At 55.6% G+C, this 17,860-nt stretch overlaps 3 protein-coding genes across 10 annotated transcripts in view; 2 read left to right on the forward strand and 1 right to left on the reverse strand.

Annotated features, from left to right (window-relative positions):
* Tsc1 (TSC complex subunit 1) overlaps window positions 1-5,366 on the forward strand; it is a 47,522-nt gene extending 42,156 nt beyond the window's left edge. For all 4 annotated transcript variants that reach the window (XM_003470779.5, XM_023565415.2, XM_005003941.4 and 1 more), the window contains exon 23: window positions 470-5,366. In XM_003470779.5, coding sequence (XP_003470827.2) covers window positions 470-998 — 529 coding nt within the window. In that variant the 3' untranslated portion in view covers window positions 999-5,366. The remainder of the gene's footprint in view (window positions 1-469) is intronic.
* An 863-nt stretch (window positions 5,367-6,229) lies between these two features.
* On the reverse strand, window positions 6,230-15,770 carry Spaca9 (sperm acrosome associated 9). 5 transcript variants are annotated; one of them, XM_023565416.2, is made up of 5 exons: window positions 15,376-15,534; window positions 11,653-11,833; window positions 7,801-8,003; window positions 7,037-7,184; window positions 6,230-6,300 (listed from the first exon to the last, which is right to left on the reverse strand). In XM_023565416.2, the coding sequence occupies exons 2-5, from the start codon at window positions 11,800-11,802 to the stop codon at window positions 6,289-6,291; spliced, it is 513 nt and encodes a 170-aa protein (XP_023421184.1). In that variant the 5' UTR covers window positions 11,803-11,833; window positions 15,376-15,534; the 3' UTR covers window positions 6,230-6,288. The 5 variants fall into 5 exon arrangements, with proteins under 5 accessions (XP_023421184.1, XP_013009073.1, XP_003470968.2 ...); XM_013153619.3 differs by lacking the exon at window positions 15,376-15,534 and adding an exon at window positions 15,574-15,770 and having other exon boundaries at window positions 6,230-7,184; XM_003470920.5 differs by having other exon boundaries at window positions 6,230-7,184.
* A 101-nt stretch (window positions 15,771-15,871) lies between these two features.
* Ak8 (adenylate kinase 8) overlaps window positions 15,872-17,860 on the forward strand; it is a 111,749-nt gene continuing 109,760 nt past the window's right edge. Inside the window, exon 1 of the mRNA XM_013153254.3 lies at window positions 15,872-16,032. Coding sequence (XP_013008708.2) covers window positions 15,949-16,032 — 84 coding nt within the window. The 5' untranslated portion in view covers window positions 15,872-15,948. The remainder of the gene's footprint in view (window positions 16,033-17,860) is intronic.

Genomic DNA, 17,860 nt, shown 5'->3' on the forward strand with positions numbered 1-17,860 from the left:
GCGCGAGGTCATGAGTTCGATCCCCGGTACAAAACAAAACCCAAAACAAAAAAAACTCAAAAGACAGGCAAGCGCCAAGAGCTATACCTGGCCTTGCAATGCAGCTGCTAGTGGCAGAGCTGGGACTGCATGGCCTGGCATGGAAGTGGCAGGTGCAGCCTGTCAGGGTGGGCCTCAGCACGCGGTCTGGCAGAGCTGCCCTGACTCACCTTAGCTCTCAGTGCCCAGGGTTTCCCCACCCCCACTCCAGGCTTGTGTCACATGGCCTACCACTCACTGTACAGATTTCAGAATCCTTCCTTGTAACCAAGGGCCCTCTGTGCCATCTCTTGCTTGGTTTCACTGTTACATAGCACAGCGGGTCAGAAGAGTTGAGGTTGGATGGGAGTGGGTAAAACCGGGCAATTCCGCATCTCCCTGCATGGATGTCAGAGTCACAGCTCCTTTTTTCCTCCCTGATTTCTTGCAGGCTTGACTGTTGCAATGATGGCTGCTCAGATTCTGTGGAAGGGCGCAATGAAGAGGCGTCTGGGCACAACGGTGAAGCCAAGACTCCCAGGCTTGGCAGCGTGCGGGGGAGCAGTGGAGGCCGAGGAGCCGGAGGTGGCGGCGGTGGCAGCAGCAGCAGCAGCGAGCTGTCCACCCCGGAGAAACCCCCAAGCCAGAGGGTGGGCCCCTTTGGTAGTCGGAGGGAAGCTGCCCTGGGCGAGCCCAGCCCCGGCATCCCAACCGTCGGTTCACTGCCCAGTTCAAAAAGCTTTTTGGGCATGAGGGCTCGAGAGTTGTTTCGAAACAAGAGTGAGAGCCAGTGTGATGAGGACTGCACGGCCATCTGCAGCCTCCCTGAGAGCCTGAAGGCGGAGCTCGGCAAAGACTCAGATGTGGAGGCCAGGCCTGCTCTGAACCTGGACGGCCCGCACCCTTCTCCCCCGAGTCTGGACAGCGTGGGGCAGCTCCGAATCATGGACTACAACGAGGCCCACCACGAACACAGCTAAGGGGTTCAGTCAGTGTTAATCTGCGTCTTGTTGGCATAGAGCAGGAGGTGTGAATGCATGTCCAGGCCTTCCCGTCCCTGGGGCTGAGTGGCTGCTCACGTGTGGAAGTGGGAGAGTGATGCGGAACGGTTTGCAGGTCTGACATTGAGATGCCTCTTGGCCTCCCCTCACCCTTGCCCTGAAGCTTTCTTTACCGTCAGTGTGTACTAACCGAGGGCCAGTGGGTGCTCTTCACAGCTTTATTTTCTTCCTCCCCCATGGTTACGTCCTTGAACCTGTGCAATACGAGGCCAAATCCCACCTTTGAGTCTGCTGCCCTCTGCTTTCCTGACGCTCAGATCGCTAGGTGGTTCCCGGTCAGACCGGGCAGGTGGTGGCCACAGGTAAGTCTGATCTGTCCCTTCTGTGAGATGTGGCCTGCAGAGCAGATCATCTTTGTGAGAGCATCTGGGGGGGCCTTTCCCTGTGTTTGGATCCTAAAGTGCAGCGTCTGCAGCAGCAGATCTAGAAAACAGTGGTTGGCTCATCCCTCCATCCTTTGGCGGTTCCGATCCACTCCGAGCAGGTTCCCTGTGGACAGGCGCCTGTTGTTTCCTGAGTGTAGCCGGCACTGTGGAGGCCACCCCTCCTCATCCCTACTCCTGTCCCCGTCCCTCCTTCCCCCACTACCTCTTATTTATTTGGTGTTTGCTTGAATGCCGGTACCACGCTGAGCCTGTGCAAGTGGGGGCGTAGGTGTGTGCCCCAGGCAGCAGGGGGAGTCCCTCAGAGAGGTCCCCGGAGCTCCCTGGGTGGGAGCGGTGCCCTTGACTGGGTCAGCTGCTGAGCCTTTGGGTTAGCCCTTTGGTCTGGCTGCCTTCCCTGGAGCTCCCTGTGCCTCATTTGTGTCACCTGCTTTGTGACACTGCAGCAGAGAGGCCAAGAAGGTCCAAAGCTGCTTCAGAGCTCCTGTGACCATTTTTCAGGCTGGGGTTGCCCCACCACAGTTTGTCAGTTATAAGTCCCCGAAAAGGTTGCCCCTTTTTCACACCGTTACTACCAGGGCCAGTGGTCTCGGGAGTTTGACGTTGTCACCTGGCCTACAATAGGGATTGTAGTGCCCAAGAGCGTGCTGGCAAAGGCCAACTGCCTGTACCCACTGGGCTGCACCACATTGTCATGGAGGTGCCACCAGTCAGACTCTGATGTCAGGGAATCCACACCCAACAACTGCACCTGAGTAAGAAGAGCTAGAAGCCTGAAAGCTGATGTCTAGTAGTCCAGCCCAGGGGAAACTCGGCGGAAAGGAGCCCTGTTTCTGTTCTTTAGAGAAAAGAAGGGTTCAACCATAAAGCAAAAGAAACCAACGGTACGAAACTGGCACACTCTGTGGGAGCCTCCAGCACCTGAGGGGCAGGCTGTGCCTTTTCTCAGTGTGGCAGGAAGGACCTCAGCATCTAGACCCACGGGAGCCAGCCCGACGGAGACTCGGTGCTGCCATGGCAACTGGGGGTATGAGCCGACAGGCAACCTGGGGGAGGGCGTGGCCCTGCCCTCCGCACACAGAGCCCAGGGCTGCAGGCTGTCCCTGGAGCCCCAGCAAGGCCAGGCCTGTATCCAGTGTAGGGTGCAGGGCAGCCAGGCCTCCTGCTCCGGCACTGGACAAGAGTGACGTGAACAGGAAGGAAGCAGGACAAGTTAGCAAGTGACGTCAGTGTGGAATGCTCTCCTGTTCTCCCAAGTCCAAGACATCTGGGCCACAGAACAAAGCTGCCAGCCACTGTGTCAGAGCCTTTTCCTTAATTAGCAGAGGAAAACGTAAGAAAGAAAAATCTATTTTGAAGGCTGATGGATTGTGAAGGGGGCAGCATGGGGGTGGGGAGGTGCTGTGGCGACTGCTCGGGTGCTGCGCACGGCTTCCCTGCCCCGGCTGTCTGTCCCCCCAGCTCTGCGGCCCAGTGGGCCTGGGCCTCACTACTCACAGCCCTTGCTGTAGAGGAGGCCGTGGCTTTAGTTAGCTGAGCTGCAGAGAAATGGGCAACTTGGAGCCACAGGGAAGTCTCTGCTGCACTGGTGGGCTTACATGGTGCAGAAGACTCCGAGGTCGACTTGAGAGCTCACACTCTTTCCTGCCGAGAGCCGTGTGCTGCTAGATACTGCATCAGTCACCGGTGCTGGGGCAGGCGGCGTAAACACAGGAAGGTGACAGGTCAGAGAAGGTGACAGGCCCAAGAGGCACAGAGGCCTGCACACAGAAATGAGGCAGCTCATGGGGCAACAGAGCCTGTCTTGACGCTGGCTGAGGCGCCTGGGGTCTGTGGTGCTGGCACTGGGTGGCCTCTGGCATGATTGCTGTGATCCTACACTGTGATCCCATGCTGCGGGGGTGAGATGTGAGACTTCCACCCCTCCTGACGCCACCAGGGTCATCAGGACTGCAGGGAGCCTAGGTCTGTGTCTCAGGCCGCCCCGCATCTGTTTAAAAAGCGCTGCAGTGTGGTCTGGGGTGCAGGGGAAGGAGGAAGTAAGCTCCTGAGCAGCTGCAGGAACCTCTGTGGGCTTCTAGATGCTCCTGGTAGGCGCTGCCATAAGGGTGTAAAAACTGTTTCTGTGGAGCTGGGAGAAGTGTATGGTGATGAGTCTGCGGAGAGGCTTGAGAGGAGGTGGTGTTGGGGCGTTCCTTGGCTCCAGAGGTTCCAAGAGGGCCCTTGGAAGTGAGTGCTCAGATAGCATCACCAAGGCGAGGCCTGTGACTACTCTAGGTTTCCGCAGCTTCCGGGGAAGGCGCCGCCTGGCTATGGGGAGCGTGCTGCATGTGGTGTGGTTGGGCCAGCGGCCCTGTGTCACCCAGGAGAAGCTGAAAGCCACTGACGGTCAGAGAACGTGGCCTCCTCCTGACCTTCCCACTACAGTCAGAGGCCAGAACTGCCTGGGCCAAAAAAGCAGCAAACCCCCAGACTGAGTGTCGAGCAGCCTGTAGCTCCCAGCGCCTTTGTTGAGATGGAAACAGCCATTGCTGGAAGAGGGCACAGTGGCCTTGGGGGGATGCGCCATGGCTGGACCGCAGAGCTCACAGTGGTGTTAGGGGGAGGAAGGTGGGTGTGTGTCCCCGCTGACGGTAAAGTGAGTGTGCTGTGGCCAGCTGAGGGAACTGTCCTCGGAGTACCAGAGCCTATCCTGAAGCCCGAGAGGACTGGAGGGCAGACGGAAGTACTGGTGGTGGTGGTTCCTGCTGAGCACGAAGTGGGCGGGAGGCAGTATGGACCGGTCGGGAAGATATGGGCACAGCACAAGCTCCGCCCCATGGTAGAGGATGCCCCTGGGAAGCTGGCATCCGAGGGTGCAGAGCCCCAGGCCATGCCCTGCAGGGACCTCCCCTTCGCTCTCCAAGGTGCAGGCTCTGAAGTTGGTTCCCATGAGTGTTGGAAAGAGCCCAGTCTGACATGCAGAGCCCTGGGCTCCGCGTCCCCCCACCCCTGACTGCTGCAGTCACCGTGCGCTCAGCACTTCCGTAGGTAAAGAGCAGGTTAGGTCAGGGCCTGGCCCTTAGGCTGCTCCTGGGACCTGGTTCCCAGGTTGCTTGTTGTCTCCCAGCCTCCCCAGCCAGCTGGGGCCGCTGGCGTGTTCGTCTTTGCTGCGCTGTCCTGCAGGCTGTAAGCACTCGTGAGAGAAGAGTGGCTGCAACCACAGGGACCCCTCCCCAGTTCCCTGCAAGCACCCTCTCCACCCTCCCTGCACCCCCGACCACTTTTGGCTATGCGATGAGTGAATGAAGCCCCAGGCGCTTTGTGGCCATCCCGGTGCTGTCATCCTCCCCCCGGGAGGAGGAGCCTGTGGGGCCCTTAGACTAGATCCTGTAGTGGAGACCGCCAGGACCCCACACACCTTGCATAGTGCTGGACCAGGAGGGCGTGGTGCTGTGTAGCATGCGCCGGCTCATTTGTGAGGCGGCCAGGCACTTTGCACTAAGGAGAATCAGTGATCTCTCCCTAGAGAACGTCTGTGGACCACAAGCGCATTACAGAGGGACAGGTTTGCTAAGCTGAAATCTAGTTTTATAAGTCAATCATGGATGAACCATATGTGGGTAACGAGTTTAAAGGGATCTCATCAGTGAGAAGAACTCGACTTTTTAAACAGACTGCTTTTAGTTAAATGGACGAAAGTCACTTCTTGTCACAAGGTTTAAACTTTGCTGCCTTGATCTTAAAAGCATGTTAAACAGTCCACCTCAGATGCCATAAATATGAATTGCAAGAGAACCTGGTACAATCTCAGTGAGGGGAAGCTGGGCTCAGAAGGGGGTGCTGTCCTTCTTAGGTGTTCTGCAGTGTCAAGGCAGTTGCTTGTGTTTAACTGTGAACAAATAAAATTTATCGTTTTGCACTACTCCGCTGCGTCGACCTGACTGATGCTGCCCGGGGAGTGGGGGTGCAGTGGATGAAGTTGGGATTCGCCCAGAGGTGCACAGCAGCATGGGGCTGGAGGGTTTCCTGGGGTGGCTAGGTACGGATGAGCGTGGGTTTTGGATTTAGTCTCCAGAGGCTTTGTGTCCTGGTACATTACTGACACCCTTCTCTGCCTCAAATGCCTGCCCTTCCCCAAAGAATCCCTTGGTGGTACCCTCCCAGTCTCATCCATCAGGGAAAGCCTAAAGCCACTGGTCTGCATGCCGCTGGGCTGGCCTGGCTAGGCCAGGCTGGCCGCACACAGTCCTTGGCTGCAGAAGCCAGCAAACATCTACTGCGCTGTGGCCTCACCTTCTGAAAGCCTTGCCAGCTGCAGGTACATGCTGAGCGACAGCACAGCTGTGGCGACCACCTGCTCTGTGCCCTTCAGGCATTGGGCAGGAAGCAGCAAGTGCCCTTACTGGATTTTGAGGGCCACGTAACCATCTCAGTGGGCAGGGGAAGGAGACTGCACTCAGCAGGCGGTCAGGTGTGTGGATAGTGTGGCCCTGCTCATCTCAGTGGCAGAGGCAGCTCCCGAGACAGACGTGGAAGGGGCAGTGTGGGATTTGTCTGAACAATTCGGGCTTTATTATCTGAACAGGTCTCTCCCTAGACAAGGGGTTGCTTTCCACCCCTGGAGGAACGTCCGCAGGCTGGGCCTGACCCTGCAGTGGGGTTCTCTTAGACCCGCTCTGGGAATGGACGTCCACTTGTCCGCAGCAGCTTCCCTTTCATCTATGAGGATGTCTTAGGAGAAACAGGTTTCCTTTCAGGGCTAAGCCCAGGAAAGTAAGCCAGGCAGAGAGGCGGTAGAACTTTATTCCCAACTGTCTCCCCCCGAGGAAGCAACAGTACAGAAGCTAAGTTGTCCCCTGCGGAGGGAAAAACCAACAGTCAGCGTGACTTCTGGCATGCAGGAAGTCAGGGACGCATGTTACAGTGTACAGGCCTTAGCTGTGCCTGTGCAAAAGCCACCACAGAGCTTTCTCCCAGCTTCCATCATTATCTCCCTTTCCAAGTACAGGAGAGGGACAGTCGGGCTTGTCCCCTTCATTTTAGCCTAAGGCCACGAACACAGGCCGACCCAGAGTGTCGCTGTCCTACAGTCAGAGCTCGGGCCTCGCCTCACTGCCCTGGCAGGGCAAGGGTGCTCCCTGCGGAGCTGGAGCCACAGCTGGGCAGGCCAGGCACAGTGGATGCCAGCTGAGTCCTTTCTCTGGGACACCCACTCCCGACACCACACTGCTCTGGCAGCTTGGTAGGCAGGGCTCCCCTTCGACAGCATAGAGATCAGAATCGAAAATTTCAGGGGTGGAAGCAAGAGGGGAAAGGTTCTCAACAGTGTATTGGCCCTTTTCCGGCCTCACGGCAGACTATCAGTAAAAACAGGTCAACCCGTTCAAACCAAACTTACTGGACAGGACACCCCACAGCCCTGGGTCACAGTTTCCCGCAAGGTGGCCTCCAGGGAGGCTTGGCGTGTCCTTTGTCTCTCCCCCTAGGTCTGAGGCTGTCTTTCCTAAGTTGCCTAAACTTGAGTTTTCTTAGCCCGGCCAGGGCATGCGCGGCTGCCTCCGTGGCTATCTGCTGAGCTGGGGACACACTCACTTGCTGCAGAGCCTTTCGGGGCAGCTTCTCTGAGTGGGCGATCCATTCTTTCATCACGTCCATGACCAGGGGGATGAGGCTGACCACGCCTCCGTAGTGGTTCTTGGCCTCGTCGCAGCTGAGGTGGTTCACCACGTCGTGAGGGTACCTGCAGGACCGGACGGGATGGGACGGGACGGCGAGGGTGGCGGTGAGACACGTGGTCACTCCAGGTCTTGGAACTGGCCAAGCATGGGTCCTGGTTCCTCGGGGTTGGGTGTGAGAGTCCCAGACATTTCTGAGGTGAAAGGAGCTTCGGGCCACTGACCTATGGTTAGGAGGAGCCTGGCCTCGGGGCTCAGGAACCTGCTGCATGTCATCTCTGCAGTCAGTCCTTTGGCCTTTCCCAGCCTACTATCTAGAGGTCCCTGAGACTTGGGCACACTGCACTCTGGTTCCCTGGGGTTCAGGGAAGGACCTGCCGTGGCAGCGCTACCACCCTTGGGTTGGGCTTTGTGTGCTAGTGTGGACCCATGGACCTCGGGGCACAACTCCTCTGTGAGCCTGTCTCCCTTGGCCTGATGCTCAGTATGGTACTACTTTGTGCCCTCCTGTGTGATCTGGTTTTATGTATGTGTGGTGGAATCTATGTCATTCCAGTAAATGGATGGGGACACGGGAAGTCAGGACAGTGTGTACCCCACACCTGGCTTGGGATCGCCTGCCCTCACTCACTATGGCTGCCCCCATAGCAAAGCCTCTCCAGCAGGTACAGAGGGACTTACTTTGCTCTCAGGCTGCTCAGGTCATTGCTTTGGCTGACCAGGGTTTTGCATTTCTCAAGGAGGTTGTTGGTGACCGGGGTGCCAGTGTGCAGGGCCTCGAATTGCTGGCAGAGCTTGTTCAGGTCCGAGCAGATGTCCAGGAACATAAGCAGGATCCGCCGGTCCGTGGAGTTGTAGCAGTGATGCTCCATGTAGCTCTGCACCTGCAAAGCCCAGTGTGACATGAGCTGAGGAGAGGCACCCCAGTGCAGCAGTACCCCTATTCCCCCACCTCTAGCTTCCTGTACAGACTATGACATACAACTCTTGTCATTAGGTGTCCAAGATCCCATGCAAAATGCTTTCCTGGCCTGGTTCCACACCTTATCTAAGTGCCATGCAGTGGGTGGGCACCTTTTCAAATCTTCATTTTGCAATACTTTGAATAGTGGAAGTTCAGAGGGTGGAATACAGTGGCCAGTGCCACTATGGAGGTCTGGCTTTCTCTGGACCCATTCTGTACAACATTCCCCTAGTACCAAGCCAGCCATCACCCAAATCAAATGGGGCCAGGTCCTGAGGGTCCATGTCCTAGTTCCACACGAGGGACCCAACAGGACTGTAGCCAGCATCACCATACTGAGGAGGAACAAAAGGAACAAGGATCCTGTGGGTTTCAGTTGTACTGTGTCCAGGGTAGGGGACAGGAGGGACAAGTGGGTAAATGGATCCAAGAAAAGTGATCCACATGAGAGAAACAAAATGTGGTCTCTCCTGCACCCGACATTCAGTATCAACTCTTGGGGGATCAGGAGTTTAAATACCAAAAAGAACTCTTGCATGGAAACCTTTCTTAGTCACTTTTCTCATTGCTGAGACAATATACGAAACACCGAAGACTAGGGGAGGAAAAGTTTATTTAGCTCATAGTTTGTAGAGGTTTCAGGCCATAATCAGCTGGCTTCAAGGCAGGGTGATACATAGCAGAGAAGCAACAGTCCATGGTGGACCAAAGGTAGCAAAGCAACAAGGGAACTTAATGGCTTTTTTATATTCTTAATGTCCCTTTTATATTTTATCTAGACTACTAGGTTTAGGGCAGTGCCAAACCAGTCGTAGGCCAATTTAGTAATCACACACCCTTACTCCCAGCATTGCACCATGAGATCAGTCACACTCCAGATCCAGCCACCTCTGATAATATAATAAAGTCCTGCCCATAACTGCATGAGGGCTTGGGAGTGCATCCAAACACAAGCCATAACATTCTACCCCAGCCTTCCAAAAAGATTAATGCTATCCTTTTATGCAAAAGGCATTTGGTCCATCTGCAAGAGTCCAAGTCTAAAGTCCCCTCCAAGATGTAAGGCAGACCCTTAGCTTGAGTCCCTGTACAAATGAAAACGTTAAACACCCAACATGCACAAGATACATTTCCATTCCAAAGGTTACAAGTGGGGATACAAAGAAGAGGAACCAAAGCAAGCACAAAATGCGGCAGAGTAAACATAAAGTCCTGTAGTTGCACCTGCAGCATCCTGGGCAAACTGGCAAGCTGTGAGCTCTAAAGGACCTGAGTGGCACCACCCTATGGCACTTCTGGTGGGTGTAGCTCCTGTGGCTTCTCTCTTGTCCTGGCTCTGCTCTCTCCTTGCAATTTCTTAGGACAATTCATGTTCCTGGCTTCCCCAAACTTCTGGTATCTCCATCACAGCTTCAGCTTCACACACTGCCTTCTCTGGGACACACTGCCTAGGCTTCCAGGGTTTTTTCTGAAATCAAGTAGAAGCCTTCCTGACGCCACAACTCTTGTATTCTGTATGCACCTAAAACCAGACCACAATGATGTCAAGGTCTGCCACCAGCTGGAACAGTAGCCAGGCTTCCTTCTCTCTTGGCTCTAAGAGTTTAGTGGCCATGAGCCAAATTCCTAAGAAAAACTGTAGACCATCACCACTCTGGTACATGCTGCTCTGGGGCTCACTTCTCAAAGCAAGCTTTCCCTTTTCCACTTGTGAAGCTGCAAAGGGTGGAGTCCTGTTGCTGCTTGTGATGCCCTCAGGCCATCTTTTCTGTTCCTTCTCAGAAGTAGTGATCTCCTCTGCTTTATCTTTGCAATCCAAAGCTTTACTAGCTAGAACTTCCTTTCTAGCCAAACTCACAGTGTTTTAAATCATCATGCTGGGCTCTTTTGCTCGTGATTCTCAGCAAAAATCTGGCTAAAAGTCTCCAACAGTAGCCATGCCACTGCCTCGGACTGCATGGGAACTTCTGCAAAATTAGTTTGCCGCTGTTAGTCTCAAGCAAAGTCTCTGGACATAAGAAAAATGCAGACAAACATTCTGCCAAGGTATAGCACACATCTGCAGTCCAACAGCCAAAGACCTAGTCTTTCCCAGCAGCACTTCCATCAGCCTTCTGGTCTTCTGAGCTGTGACCGGAATCTCCCGTACATAACAGCCTATGGCTTTCCAGCACTGCTTTTTCAACCAGCGTCTCCAAACCTTTCCAAAGTCTTCCCACAAGCCACTCCCAAAGGCTCCTGAACCTTTGGTTAGGTACAGTCACAGCAATGAACCCACTCCCCTGGTACAAAATTCTGTCTTAGTTACTTTTCTCATTGCTGAGACAAACCACCTGACACAAGTTAAGGAAGGAAAGGTTTATTTAGTGTGTAGAGGTTTCAGTCCAAAACTGGCCAGCTGTAAGGCAGTGAAGCAACAGTTCGTGGTGACAGAAGATAGCAAAGCAACATGGTTCTTCAACAGCATCCTGCGGCTTTTTTTAGACTCTGTAGGCTTTCAGAATGAGGGCACTGCCAAACCAATGAGTGGACTGACTTAGTAATGGTATACCCTTCATCCTAGCATTGCACCATAAATCAGTCATACACTCTAGACCCAGGTGCCTCTGAGAAAGCCCCACATGAGGATTTGAGGGGCCATCTAGACATAAGCCATAACACTTTCTAAAAGAAGCCACACAAGGGGCTAAGAATACTGATTCTCTGATCTACTCTCAACAATTTTTTTGCCTTGGTAGGGGGAGGTGGAGGTCCTTCCTGGGTCATGGTCTTTCTCCACTTACCTGGGACCAGCCACTAACCATGTCTGAGGTGGGGCCAGGATGGGCGACCTGATCTCTGCTGGGTAGGAAGTGGCTTGGGTCCAGGTCTCATGAACTGAGCCATTTGTATCACAGCCTGTTAGCTCTCTGCAGTCTGATGATGCAAGGGTTATCACCTACCTCCCCAGCACCTGAAGTGTCCTATCTAAACGGGCTTCCCTGATGGTCTGAAATGGTTCCTCCTGAGCTTTGTCACAGAGGACCTGGCCCTGGTGTGTGGTCTTTGCTGCAGTGTGGCTCAGGCCCTGATTTCCTGGAAAGCCTCCAAAGCAAGCACGGACAACCAAGAACCCTCCAGAGAAACAGAGTTAAGTACAGCCAGGAGCAATGGGCATGGCCTGCTGGGATTTTCAGTCCCCAGAAGAATGTGGTGAAAGGCACCATGGCCATGGGTCACCAGCCAACCCTGGGCTGAGAGGTCTCCGTGGACACTCCCTGAATCTGCATAACGGATGAGGAAACCGAGCCTTAGTGATACAGACTTCCAGCCCCAGCTCTCAGAGGTGCTGGGCACTTAGACCCTGGCTGGGTCTTGAGCTCCTGTTTTAACGGCTGTACAGTCCACATACTACTAAGGGATGCGTGAAGGATGGGTTCCCTTTGGGGATCTGAGTCTGGGCTGTGGCACCAACATGCCCCCGTCCCAGGCCTCCGTTTTGTCTTTCCTGTGAAGGACTGGGCTGGGTGAGCCCCCAGGGTGTGTCTGCTGCTCCCCAAGCCACGCACACAGGCCCCCCCAGGCACCACCTGCCCGATGCTGGAGATGGGCCGGATCTTGTCATGTGCGTTCTCCCTGCAGTGCTCCAAGGCCGCAATGAAGGTGAACTGCTGCTGCTGGAAGAGCCTGTACTTCTGCTCCACACCTCGCAGGGACTCTTTGACTTCATTCATCGACATCGTCTGGGGTCACCCGCGGGACACGAGGGACCTGCGGGGAGGAAGAGCAAAGCCGTAAGTTCCCAGAACCCGGGACGTGGACCAGCCCAAGAGGGGCAGGTTCCTTGGGGCGGAGGAGGATGCAAGCCATGGCCGCGTGCCACAGCCCCGAGGGGCAGGGACTGATTTCATCTGATTTGCTGCCCTCTTCAATTTGCCCACCAGGGACACAGCATGCCATGAAATGTGAATTCCTCCCTCAGCGGCAGACAGTTCCCCTGGTCCTGTTTCTCTGCCTTAAACACACACACACACACACACACACACACACACACGCAGCCTAGAGCACCTCATGTGTCAGCACAAGCTGGGCTCAAATGATGTCAAACCACCAGGATACACATTTGTATTGTAGGGTACGTGCCATTCTGCAGCCAGGAGGGATATCTGGAAATTCTTCCAATGGATGAAGGGCGGGGCAGGGAGGGTAAGCACTCAGCTGTCTAGTGTAAGAAGACACAAGTCTCCCAGTGCTGAACTTATGCAAAATACTTCAGGTTTGCTAGACATGGTGGCACAGGCCTGTAGTTTCAGCATTTGGGAGGCTGAGGCAGGAGGATTGCCTGGGTGAGACCTAACCTGGGTCCCGTTTCCTGATGGTGAGACACTTCTACACATCTGACAGTCCCTCCACTGCCCCCAGACACCAGGAAGTCAGCCCGGAGTCACAGGAGCAGGGGTTAGCAGAGGCTGCCCACAGGAAGGCAGGCACATTCCTGGTTCTGGACAAGTCCTGGGGCACAGGGGAGCAGACAGGGAGAGGGGAGGCGTTTCTTTCTGTCCCCCTCAGCATCCTGATGCCCCTAGCAGGGCTGGAGCTGGGAGGGTGTCTCCATGGCAGCAGGGACTGAAAAGGCAATGCAAGAGTGGACCACAGGAAATGACAGGTGCGGCAGATTAGACAGGCTGGCGACGACGACACGAAGGAGGCCCGTTAGGGTGATGCAGCTGGCTGCAGAATCAACGTTGGGCTTGAAAATCTCGCCCAACACACCTGGTCAGGCCTGCTGCAGATTTAACAGAGCGTGCGCCGTACCTGCCAACACCTGGGGCAGGTGCAGCTGCCCTGCAGAGGAGCCGGTCCCAGGCTGGGCAGCGGCCTCCTTTGTCTCTCGACCTTCTGCACACAGCCCCTCTGCCTGAAGTGGGCACCTGCCCTGACCCTGGCTCCTTCCCCATGGAGCAGAAACAGCGCCGCGCCTTCCGCTGTGACTCCCAGAAGTCAGGAGAGAGGTGCTCAGCCTCCATGCAAGACTTAAGAGGACACTAAAACCTCAGCAATCCAAGAAAAAAGTTTTTAAAGTTAACACAAAATGTCCACACAAGACGAAGTAATAGAATATAAAAAATGATTTAATACTGTGCCTGGCCATGCAGGAGCCAGCAGCAAAAGGACAATAGGAAATACCACAAATAAGAAAATAGGGAAAATCAGAAATAGTAATCCTGTCTTTAGTTACATTTTTGATATTTTTTTCTAAGTAGATTCGGGGCATTAATTTTGATTTTTAGACAAATCTGAGCTCTCTGGTGACTGAGATCTCTGATGACCCTCACGTTTTGTGCCTAGCCTCACCCTTTAGGGACTGGTGTCACAGGCATGGTGTCCACCTCAGAGAGGCTGGGCCTCAAGGGCTGGGCCAGGATGGAACCCAGACTTGAAAAGGAGGGGACTTTGTGGAGCAGAAGCAGGGGGGACTGAAGTTGAAGGGCAAGGGTACAGGAACAGGTGCAGAAGGGGCCAGAGGCCAGGGTCAGGCCCCTGGGGTCGTGCAGGGCATTCAGAAGGTGACTGCCAGCTTTTAAGCCAAGGGGGTGAATAGCACACTGTCCAGGTGCCAGGCTCTGCAGTACTGGACAAAAAGAAGCCCTGCCCTGTAGGAGCTGGCCTTTTAAGAGTGGGCAGCGAGCAGGCCCTTAGGGAGGACAGGACGCAGGGGAGGCCTGGATGTGCGGGAAAGGAGGCTCACAAAATCCACGAGAGCAGGGTGGCAGCCTCACAGCTGATCTGCGGCAGGCTCCAGCCCTCCCTGAGAACCTGGCCTGAAGACCTGAGGACAGCTGGTCACCACATGCCTGAGCACTGGGCATGCCTTACCGCAAGTCCTCACCACAGCCCTGAACAAGGGACCAGCATTGTCCTGTGTGACAGACACATCAGCAAGGTGACACCAAGTAAGCTAGGACACGGGCAAGCCTGGACTTCTCACTGAGCCGCCTGACTTTCCAGTCTGGGCTCCTAATGGATTCCTTCCACCCTGCCCAGCCCCTCCCTACTGTTCCTTAGAGACAAAAGCGCCAGATGGCAGAATTGGGGGTGGGGTGGGGCAGGTGGGAAAAAGACCAGGGATCTGAACAGTTACCCCAGGCTTCTGGCTTCCCTAGCCCCAGACCTCACTCCCTGCACTCTCTCCTCCGCTGCCCCTCAGCGCGGAGCAGTAGCACCCAGAGGGCTGTCTTTTGTATTCCCCTCCTGAGACCCTCTTGGGGCTTCCTGGGGCTGCCAAGTTCTAGAAGGATACCGTGCAACCTTAGTTGGTGGCCCCAAGAGCCCCTGGGAGCAAAAGTGACTTGGTTCTTGATCCTAGCAACTTGTGACACGCACGCCAGGAATGTCATGAGAGGGGCTGTAATAAGCTATCCAAAGTGATCGGCCCTTGAACGCGAGCCCCTGCCGCCAAATTAGTGGGAAATGAAAGGCGCCAGGGGGACAGGCATGTCCCACCGGGGGAGGAGGGAGGAAAAGATGATTACCCGATAGATTTTAGGGCTTTAATTGATTTGTATTTTCTAGGCTGCTAAGGAAGATTAAATCATGGTATGAAAAGCGCCTAGGGCTTAAAATAAATGAGGAGAAAGGCAAGTCATTTCAGAAATGTCCAGAAAGCAAACCAAACCTCTCCGCGGTGCAAACCGCAAGCTTGGTTACTGCATTCTTCGTTCAGGGCAGTCAGCTTCCCTTTATCCCTGGCTGCCTTCGCAGTCGAGTGTGACGTGGCCACCGGGCCCTGAGCGCTTTGAGGAAGCAATTCGGGGAGTGGGGAGACGCAGCCCTGGCTCGGCGTTGGAGGGTGTCTCTGGGCGGGGCCTGGGCACTCAGCTGCAGTCCTGGCTCGCCGCGGACTGCACGGTGACCCTGAACATGGTTCGGCCCCTTGCTGGGCCTCAGTCTGTGCATCTGTACAGTGAGCCGGGGCCCTGCCCGCTCTCCCGTCCTGCTGAGGCAAGAGGCCCAGAACGGACCATCCCGAGTCACTCGGCCAACTACCTGGGCATCTGGCCCCTGCGTTCTTATCCGATCCGTGGGACAAGGGCCCCGTGAGAGAGGCGACACCAGCAGTGGCCCTGGGACTGTCAAGACTGGCCAAGCGTCTTCGCTGACGCTTGCCCCCGGTATTGCGTAGAGGGGCTCCACACATCCCTCCACCCCCGCGTGGGGACCCACCCACCCTCACAGCCCGCCCCCATCCTCCCCGTTGTCTCTCCCAACCTGCTGCCACCCGGTCTTGGGGTGGCGCCCGCACCCCTCTTTACCCTGGGTCGTCCTGCAGCGGCCTCGGATCCGAGCGCCGGCCGCCGCGTGACTCCGTGGGTGTTCGGGCCAGAGGGGGAAGCCCTCCTCCGGACTAGGAGCCGCAGGGCAGGGGCGGGGCCGCCGCGGAGGGGCATTGGGTCTGATTGTGACTGCGGTGCCATAGCAACCCGGTCACGTGGCCGCCCTGCCCTGCCTACCCGGAGTTTGGGCCCAACAGTCCCGGGACACCGCTCCCTCGCCCCTCCAGTTCACTATCTTCATTTGAAAGTTGGGGAAACTGAGGCTCAGAAAGCCGTGTCATCGGGAATGTCTGTCCAAGAGGACCCTCTGATCCTGGAGGCCCAGCGGGGAGCAACCTGAAGGGCCAGGAAGGGATCCCGCTGTGGGGCTCAGCCAGGACTGGGAGGACGGAGGGGAGGACACGCCCAGGCCGGGGTGGGGGTGTGGTCCGGGGTGGGTGTGGCCCGGGACGGGGCGGGGCCCGGACGGGGCGGGGCCAGGTCGCACCCTGATGACGCGCCTGCGAGGCACCTTAGCAACGCGGTTGCTTAGATGCGGGGAAGGTCTGCAACATGGATGCGACCTCGGCTCCTCACCGCATCCCCGCAGAGATGCCCCAGTACGGGGAGGCGAACAACATTTTCGACTTGATGCAGGTGACCCGGGGCGCCTCCGCGTGGTGTCAGGGTGTGCAGCGAGGCAGCCCACCGTGTCACTGGGACCCGGAGGGGAACCCTGAAGTCGCTTTATGATCTTGCTGCCCCGCCCCGGGAGGCAGCGGGCAGGCCGCCTGGCCAGAAAGGGTACTGACTCTGCCTGACGCTGGCATGACGGGCTGGAACACCCGCTTCTCTTCCTCGGTGCCACCCCCTGTGAAATGCCGGCGGCCTCCCCAGGACACTTTCCCCACAGCCCAGTCTTGGCAGCTCCCAAGCCCTCAGTCTTGGTCCCAGGCGGTGTGACTTTAGCCAAATCCCTGTCCCCCTGTGTCCCAGCTGTCCCTTGTGCACCCACTGGAGGTTGAGGCTTTCCTGGACAGGGCTGTAGGTACTCTCTGGGCCTCTTAGGTTCTGAGGGGGAAGAAGCTGGAACTCAGTTTCCAGCATCCTGGTCTACTTCCCCGAGTACGCCCATGTCCGGGGGCACCTGACAGTGATACCTGTGTGATGTGACTTTGTGACCAGAGCTCTGCAGAGCTGAGCTCAGGCTAAGAAACTGGAGCTCCAGCAAACATGGTTCCTTTGGAAAGTGATAACCGCACTGAGTGGAAGAGCCCTAAAAGTGCTTGAGTGGCCAGTTGCAAATAAACTGAGTTGGGGGTGGACAGGGGAGCTTCCCAGGGGTAGTGGTCTGCTGAAGAGGACCTGCTGTTCAGGCTGGCCTTGGTCTTGTCATCCAGCCCCAGCTGGCTTCAAACACACAATCCTGCCAGAGCTTCTTGGTACCGAGATTACAGGCTTGTGCTACCACCCCTGGCTTCTCTTTACATTTTTAAACATTTTATTCTAAAATAATTTTATGCTCAGAGGCTACAAACATAATATGGCGTGCTAGTCTCCCAGTTCTCCAGGTTCTTGCAGCAGCGACATCTGGCACGAGATAATCGTCCACATCAGGAGAGCGATGTGGCACAGTTCTGTACCTAAACCGTGCTTACTTGGATTCCATCCTTTTACCCCTGCACTCATTTTTGTGACTGCTGCATAGATGGCTTTGTGGAAGTTTCACAGATGTAGAGATTCACATAGCCACTACCACGTTTCCATTCGAGCTTAATCATTTCTTGGCAGCAACCCACTTCATAAAAGTAGCTTCTTTTGGCCTCATCCTAAGCTTTGCATTTGGAGGTTTGATATACTTTTTTTCCTAGTGTACATTACATATGCAACTGCTCAGTCATGAGGAGGGAGTGTAAAATCACCTTGTAACATGGCCCCAGTGCACACAAAGATGGACTTAGTCCAGCCCTGCCACTGAACAAGTAGGGTCACTGAGGCCTCAAAGGAGAGCAGGGAGCTTGCTGGTGAGATTGGAGAGGGACCAGAACCAGGACTTCTCTGGGGCAGGGCTCTTCCTTCTGCCTTCCGCTCCCTCTGCCCTAGGTGGCTAAATCCCCCTCCGTGTGGCCCTCCAGCCCAGCCCTTCTCAGCGCTGCAGTTCATACTCCCACCAGCTGTTTTCCCTCTTCAAAAAGAATTAGCCCACGTTTGCAGTACGCAGTGGTCACGCTCGCCATGGGGAGCTGATACATGTCCCCTCTGCAGCTTAATTCTTTCCCATCTCTTGGTTCCTTCCAACTTGCTTCCTCCTGATAGGTTTGCTTAGTCAGATTAAATGGACGGAGCTTCCCAGGACTGTTTGGATATCTGGCTGATGATGTTCTGCCCCCTCTGGAGGGTCCCATGGCCACGTTCTCCTACTAACTTCTGCTCTGTGCACCAGCTATGATTGTGTCTAGGCCAACGTGAGGCCCACAGGACCTTT

This window comes from Cavia porcellus, unplaced genomic scaffold, assembly GCF_034190915.1.
Source record: "Cavia porcellus strain 051 isolate PalLab524CR breed Dunkin Hartley unplaced genomic scaffold, mCavPor4.1 scaffold_49, whole genome shotgun sequence".
Classification (NCBI taxonomy): Eukaryota; Metazoa; Chordata; class Mammalia; order Rodentia; family Caviidae; genus Cavia; species Cavia porcellus.